This window comes from Opisthocomus hoazin, chromosome 22, assembly GCF_030867145.1.
Source record: "Opisthocomus hoazin isolate bOpiHoa1 chromosome 22, bOpiHoa1.hap1, whole genome shotgun sequence".
Taxonomy (NCBI): Eukaryota; Metazoa; Chordata; class Aves; order Opisthocomiformes; family Opisthocomidae; genus Opisthocomus; species Opisthocomus hoazin.
The window spans coordinates 11,610,375-11,618,362 of NC_134435.1; the positions used below are offsets into that span (position 1 = coordinate 11,610,375).

Sequence of the window (7,988 nt, forward strand, 5' to 3'; positions counted from 1 at the left end):
GTATAACACCAGCCTGTGCTTTCCCACCTCTGGAAGCAGTGGGACTCATTTGCTAACTGTGTGTTTTACTTTTTTCAGACTCTGTTAAAAATGATGGAGGAAGGGTATTTGTGCACTGTCAGGCTGGCATTTCCCGGTCAGCAACCATCTGCCTTGCTTATCTCATGAGGACCAACAGAGTCAAACTGGATGAAGCCTTTGAGTTTGTAAAGCAGAGAAGAAGCATCATCTCGCCAAACTTCAGCTTCATGGGGCAGCTGCTTCAGTTTGAGTCGCAGGTCCTAGCCCCCAACTGCTCAGCAGAAGCTGGGAGCCCTGCTATGGCAGTATTGGACAGAGGAGCATCGACCACCACGGTCTTTAACTTTCCAGTCTCCATCCCTGTTCACACCTCATCCAGTGCTTTAAGCTATCTTCAGAGCCCCATCACCACTTCCCCAAGCTGCTAAAAAGTGGGTGAAAATATGGCCAGAACTCTGACTTACTGTCTCAAAGTGCAATAACTATGGGGACAGTGTCATCAGTCACTTGTATTTTGTGGGGAACCATCCATACATCCCAGAACAATGTCATAAATGGAGAGGAGCTCACCAGATGCCCGACAACTAGGTGTTACTGACTCTTCTGCTGACCTTAAAGCCAGTATCTGGATGTCTACATAGAGATCAAAGGATGCTGTCTCTTCCTGAGCTGTTCCTCCTTGTCTTCTGTCTGTCCTAAGCCTGCTCCATGTTCAATAGCATGCTCACCAGTATTCCCATTCCTGGACACTGAGTAACACTGATGCTGTCCCCTTTTATATGACAGTCCTATTTATTTTTACATTAGTGCATTGTTTTTTTGCCTTCACAAACCTAAAGTTTCATTTCTAGAGAAACCAAATACCTCAGTATTTTTTGGTACTGTAATTCTGTGTGTGCATATATGTCAGCTTTTCTTGTTTCCTGAGCACTGACGTGAAAGCACCAGGTGAGTGCTTTTTGAGTTGCCAAGGGTTGTATGTTTGCTGATTTATTTATGATGTGAAATAATATATTTCTTCTTATGAAGACATAGTTTTGTTACATGATTATAACTTTTTTATACAAACAGAATAAATTATGATATTTCTATTGAGCTGGATGATACATTCTTTAAAATCTTGCATTTTACAGTCCTGAAACTCACGGCGAAGCTCTTGGGTGAAGAGCAGTAAGAGAAATCTGAATTTTCAACTCTGCTGGCCTCAGGTCTTAACTGAACTACATAGAAAGAGGGGTTTAAGCAACATGATTGACTGGAAACTCCTGCTGTTTCCTAACCTGAGCTTTTCTTTGTCCCAGTGTAATTATATGCGGTGGCAAAGAGCCAAGGCTAGCTTCTCGGCTGTAAGGTGGATTTGGCTGCGATGGTGGCCACAGAGCTGTAATAGTTTGAACCAGCTGAGACTTGGGTACAGTGCTACAGTGAATTTAAAATAGTCCTTCTCCTAGGAAGGAGAAGAAGCTTCCTTATTGCTTGTTTACTTCTAATGCTTGAAAGGTTAAGTCTAAAAATTAACCTGTTGGTAACAGATCTCCCATACTTGTGAGGTTTGTGCCAAGGTGTTTTCTTTTTCTGTCCCACCTCCTTGATTCCTTTTTGCAACTCAAACTGTCTCTGATCCCTGGAGTGAAGTATATGGCTTGCTAGGCTGTCTCTGTAAACAAATCGGGGCATAACAAGAGATCAGGTAACCAACAAGTCACTTGTTTTCTTACCCAGACCCAAATAAATTATCTCCTGCTGCAGATTCTCACTGGAGTGACTTTTACCTGGCACTTCAGTGGAGGCGATGAGAAGAGTTTTCCGTAGTGTATCAAAAGCCAGGCAGGGAGCTGTTGGTGGCTGGTGCTCCTGGCAGCTCGCGGGTGGGAGCTACGGGATGAGGATGATGGGCAGCAGATGGTGCATGGTTAATGCTGTGTGGTGCGGCAGAACTGCACATCTCCAGGGGGTGTGTATGGGGGGAGCAGCGTTGCTGTGACATGACCTTACCAGGGGAAGCTAATGTGGAAGAAGGGCAGCCGGGAGCTTGCTTTCCTAGGCAGGGGGATAGTACTGGTAATGGGGAGCTGGATGCCGGGGGAGCACTGGGACATCAGGTGTCCTACAGCCGCTCCAGAGGGGAGCCAGCAGTACTTGCATCTCTGGTATTCAAGGAGTCAGATCCTACTTTTGCCCAATCAAAAATGGTTTTGCTTAGGGAGATACAGCAGGTTATGATTCTTTGTTGAAAATCAAGGCATTTTAACAGTTATGCTCCTAAGCTTGTTGATGAGGGGTTTTTAAAGCACGAAGCAGCTGTGCTCTTGGCGCGGAAGTGGAGACAAGCAAAGCACCACAAACTGCTGAGATCCAGGAAGTTACCTGGAGTATTAATGGCGCTAAAATCCAGGACTCTTCTCCCGGGAGAAGGTGCCCTTGAAGGATGGGCTGATGCACTGCTGCATCTGAAATTCGTCCACGTGAGCTACCCCTCCGACGCAGCTCTGTCGTCAGCACTGCGCGTCAGCCATCGCCAAGCTTCAACCTGACACCACGGGACCAAAAAAAAAATGGAGCAGCTAAAAGGAGAAGAGCTCCCTGGGCACTAAGAAATGAAGTTAGAAACCCTTATTTTCCCAATGCGTGCTTAAACCTCAAAGTGAATATTCCCAAAGTCTGCCCCGTCCTGCAAATCCTGCAAAACCCCTGCTTCCATGGAAAGTCCCTTGGCAGGTCGTGTTGCTCTGCAGGATTGCACCTACCACTGCTCTCCCTGTAGAGCACAGAAGACTATTTCTGAATACGTGAGCTTTTTTACACCTGCAGTAAACAGTGGAACAAACTTTCACCTTCAAAGCAAAGCAGAGCTTGTTCAGTGGAAAAATACAACCTTGGCAGTGCTGGCCACGCAACTGATAAAAAAAAATCCTGCCTGTTAATCACAATTCAAACAGAAATCCGCTCCCCGTCAGCCGGGGGAGCTTGTTTATGTGTTTCTTGGAACAATAAAACTCATTACCTGGCAGCCGATCAGCTTTCATAACCTAAGCAGGCACCTGACAGAGAGGCGCACAAGAGAGCTGCTTCAGCACAAAGCCCGTTGCGGAAAAGCCAGCCAGCGACAGCAGGGCTTCGCTCCCAGCGAGGCACCGGCAGGCACTTCCAGCTCGGTGGAGATGCGATGTCCTTTTCCAAGGCTGCATCGCCAGCCTTCTGCTGTCAGCCGTAATCAGTGGTGGTGCCCAGAGCCCAGACTCCCGCAAACTCTCTGTGGACAGGACTGCACCCAGCCCAGACAAGGGGAGGATAAGGGGGCAAGAACAGCAGCGACAAGTAAGAGAGTTCAGTGAGACCTGCAAACATCACCTCAGTGCCACAGTTTTGGGGAGGAAGGTGGGCTCAGCTGGGGGGTCTGCGTGGGGCGTCCGGCGTGGTGGGGAGCAGGGGAGGAGGTGTGAGCCGGGTAGGAGGCACGCGGGGCTGAGACGGGCAGGGGCAGAGCCTGTGCATGGCAGAGCTGGAGGACGCCTTGGCAACACGGCTGAGCTGGACTTTGCCTGCTGTGGATGCACTAGGGAGGTGTTTGCCCTTCTCCCCCCTCATTTATTCTCCCTGCTCCGCTGTTTTGTTTGTTTGGGATAAGGCACGTGGTTCACTGTGGTTTGCAGCACTGAACTCCCGTTTCCCCCGGCTCCCCGACAAGCCGGCTGTCCCCCTGCGCTAGCGGGGCTCGGGCGAGACCCTGCCCCTCGTACCCGATCCAAGACCCCTAGAAACCCGGCACGCGATGGGCGTATGTAGGGCTTTCAGCTTATGTAAACCTGTAGCTCTACAGTTGCCTACATCCCCATGGAAACGGTGAGGAGTTTCCCCTTGGTGAGGACGGCAGTAATGTCACTTCCTGCTGCCGACAAACCCGTTTGTCACCAAGTGATCGAAAGGCGTGTTTTGTGTTTGCAGGAACTGGCTCCAGGCTTTGTTCCTCCCAAGCCAGAGGCTGCTCACCTGCCCCGAAGGCAAACAACGGCCATGGTGTGCTGCGCAGAGCAGGGATGGGGAGACGCAGGCAAGCCCTTTGGGCCCCCAAAATGCCAGAGCATGGACCACTGACACCCCAAAGGTTGCACAGCGTGCAGAGAGAGCGCAAGTCATGGCAGTGTGTCACCCAGCGCGGCATGTGGGGCTCCACACAGCACCCGTGGATGGGTCCCCACAGCCAAGGGATGTACGCAGCCAACCCACGTGGGGACACAGCACATAAGCCGCGCGTAATATCCCCAGCAAGATGCAATACCCAGGGGATATGGTATACCCAGTTGTCACATGACAAACAGACACAGAGCTCCAGATTAGACTCGTCTCGGGTAATCCCCTTGTCTCAAAGCTTTTGCCTTTCTTTTGTAATCAGCGCTTCGAGAGGCGCTGGGTGTACTCAAGCTTAGGGACTATCCTGCATTAGTCACCCCCGGTATCAGACTAGCAGGGCCGCAAGGATGTATTATGCCATTACGTTGCAAAAAGAACATTACATCCAGACCATACACAGGCAAATCTACTTTGCCTGGTTACCACCTGGGTTTTTTCCTCTGTCTGGCTCCAAGGCAGCAGAAAGGGCACTGAGAGTCATTTGGAAATGGTGTTGAAGAGCAGCCCCAGAGAGTCCGCTCCCCAGCCCCGCAGAGTCGCAGTGCGATGGGGAAGGAGAAAAGGTCATGGTGTGGGACTGTCTGGTGTGGTTAGAAGTCACTACGCCTCAAACCTCATCTGAACCTGTTTCTTACCCTCTCGCTTGTCCAGCAGCAACGTCCAGGACAGACCCCTATGCACAGTGTAGCCCATGAGACTCCACTCAGGGTTTTGTATTCCCCAAATCTGCTCCAATCCAAGGCTGTGGGTAGGTTGGGAAAACGGCTAAAACCCGGGCTCGAACCCACTTGTGCTGGAAGAACAAAGTAGCCGTGAGGTTTGGACTGCGTGTGGCCTTCCTGCTACATGCTATTTACTACAGTGCAAAGCCAGCGGCCATGGCTGATGGGGCTTTGGCAGCCCTGCTGAGAGCCATGGCCAAGGTGCCTGGCCAGGTGGATCTCCTTAGCACCCATCAGGAGCATAAAAGGTTAAGTGGGACCAAGCTATTAAAGGAGGGAAAGCAGCCCTAGAGGGAGGGACCTGAGACCTTGGGGAGAAGCAGGATCTGCTGATGCTCTGCTGATTTAATGGGCATTGCTGGGAGGACTTCAGCCTGCTGGGGACCTGACTGGGGGTCTGCCTCAGGGCTGTGTCCTGCCTTTGCTCAGGGTGAGGGCAACCTCCACGGGATGAGCTCTGGTACCTGGAGGGGGCAGCTGAGCCGCTCTGCTGCTGGGCTGGGTTAAGGATTCCTGGTTTAGAGAGCTGTTTCCCATCTTGGAAGTGCAGTGGTACAAACCTGCGTGAGAGCAGTGCTAAGGTCCTACGTGGACCTGACACTGTTAGTCCAGCACAGAGCAAGCTGGCTCCATCATCGTAAGGCTGGTGGGCAAAACCAGGGGAAAAGGCAGGTTTGTTCTTTGTCCTCACATGGTGTGGGACAGCCTGTTCTCCAGGTGTGAATCTGTGGGTTTTTTTGTTGTTCTCTTCCCCTGATAGTTTCCATTTCCAGCGTTTCCCAGCTGCAGCATGTGGCTGTGCACCCCTCCTGCAGTGCCAGGCTGCGTGTGCCCTTGGTGCTGAGCCTCGCCAGCGCCCACGGCATGGCCCAGGTCCTCGGGAGGCTGCTGGGCCGGGGGTTTCCCAAGCCGTGCTCTCAAGCTCGTGCATTTGCATGCGTTTCCTGCTAGACACAGAAATGACTTGGTCCGGGCTTCCCCTCCTGGCGCCCTGGCGGGCAGGGGAGTGGGTGAGATGAGACACCCAGCCCGTGGGCAGCTCCCAGCTCTCCCTCCAGCCGCCCAGGCTGGCGCAGGCGGACGTGTCCTCCCGGGGGTGAGCTGCAGGCAGGAGGGTCGGAGGCGCTTGGCAGGGAGAGCAAGAAGAGGAGATGCTCGTGGAGGTACGCGGTGTACAGGAACACGGATGAAGCACAGCTGCTAACAGGGGACCTTAGTAACCCCGTTACATCTTACCCAGGCCCTGTTTGGCGTTCAGGCTGGGTGAGTCAGGGCTGTGGGAACAGTAGTTTCATCAGCCAATTCATTCCAAAATCCATACTGTAGAGACCATGTAGGGACTATCACGAGTGCCACAGAAATTGCTTCATTTCTGATAAAAGGGTTATGTATGACACCAATCCCTCTCATCTCAATACCTTTTGGTTCCCTAACTATGGGCCATGCTTAAAAATAAACTCCCAGAGGATTCTGATATGATGTACTTGCCTTCTAACTCGGTAACCAGTTGGCTACAAATTAGCAGATTCTCACTATGAAATATTTTTTTTTAAATTATAGTCTTTGTCTCAGAGCCAAATGTAGGTCCTGCCTGTACTAAAATAATAAACTACAGTGTGATTTTTGGACTTCTAATTTCTGATATAATTTAGTTTTATTTGAAAGGAGTTTCTTGTTCCCCTGTGGTGGAGATGTCTAAAAATGGCTTTTTCAGGTCTTTTGCATACTGGAAAGAGGTGGTTTCTTTTCAGTGTCTTCCCAAAATTCTTGTCTAAATATGATCTATGTTAAATTTGTTTCCACATGTTCTTCTTTCAGATCTTGTTAAGGTTTTGTTAATTGGCAACTGGGTCATAGCACTGTGGTTTTGATGGCAGGTTTTTCTAATTCACAGAAGATTTAAACTGCAGGTGTTCATTAACTCTAATAGTTTTTCACAATGCTCTGTAATACTTGCAGATCAGCGAGTGACTATTGTCTTCTGCAATGAAATCTTGATGATTGCAGATATATATTTCAGTGGCTTTTGTACAATAAATATTTTAAAAATTAAGTCTATGTGGTTGTTTTCAATCCTGTATACATGTACAATCCTTCTGACACATAAAATACGCAACAGAACGGTGCGAACTTTCTGCTTTTCAGTGGTTTTAAGTGCCCGGTGCTTGTTCCCATTAGCCAGGCAATGAGGACACCGTTGATGTAAACAAGTGGCATAAACTACGTAACCACGTCTGGTGGGTCATTCTTTTTTAATCGCTGAAGTGTTGGTTTAAATGTTGCATTACAGGATGTTTTCCTGGTCTTTGTTGTTAAAACAAAAAGTCAGCAATCCTACACGTGTGTCGGCTGTGACGGCATCTGCTGTGAACTCGGTCTGCGTCTGGGCGCACGTGGCATCTCCCTTGCATCGCTGGGCTTTGGTGCTGGGAGATCACAGCTCCTGGCTGATGGTCCGCGTGCCAGCCTGGTGGGATCCTATGACCACATCTGTGCGATGGCCACTTCTCCCACCCCCAGGTCAAGGTGGATCACACCTGGCACCTTAGGGGAGGAGATGACCTCTGGAAGCATCTTTAGGCCTCACTGGTAGCTGAGTGTGAGGAATCCAACTGCTGCGGGCTTTTCAAGATGCACTAATGCGAGCTGCAGCATCTGCTGAGATTAGCGCAGGTGGGGCGGGATGGTCGAGGCTGGTCAAACACTGAGACCCTGTTGGCTGCTGTAGCTTGGCTGGAACTGCTGTTGCGTCACCGGGACGCTTTGAGCCGAAGGATTTCTGCCTGCCCCAGGAGCCGTGCGAGGAGCCAGCTGAACTGCAGACTGCATAGCATCGAGCCGTAGTTCCCACCCTTTCCTACTGACTGGGAGGAACAAAGCCATTTGCAAGGGGACAAAAATCCTTTCGATCTTTGTGTTTTGCTTGTCCCGCTCCCTTAGGAGAGTCTCCTCCCTCCTGGAGCCAACAGACATCTGAGCACTGTGCAACCCCCAAATTTCAGCACCTTCCCTTGCTCCTCTTTATACTTTCAATGCTTTTCCGTGGATGCCAATGAAGATGGTCATTTACAACTGCCTTTTGTTCCTCTGTTTACAGCTTCCCTTCCAGACTCC

At 50.3% G+C, this 7,988-nt stretch overlaps 1 protein-coding gene across 2 annotated transcripts in view; it reads left to right on the top strand.

The window, feature by feature from the left end:
- The window catches only part of DUSP1 (dual specificity phosphatase 1), a 2,645-nt gene extending 1,529 nt beyond the window's left edge, over positions 1-1,116 (top strand). For both annotated transcript variants that reach the window (XM_075441760.1, XM_075441761.1), the window contains one exon: positions 79-1,116. In XM_075441760.1, the coding sequence (XP_075297875.1) occupies positions 79-449 (371 nt within the window). In that variant the 3' untranslated portion in view covers positions 450-1,116. The remainder of the gene's footprint in view (positions 1-78) is intronic.
- Positions 1,117-7,988: the final 6,872 nt, after the last annotated feature.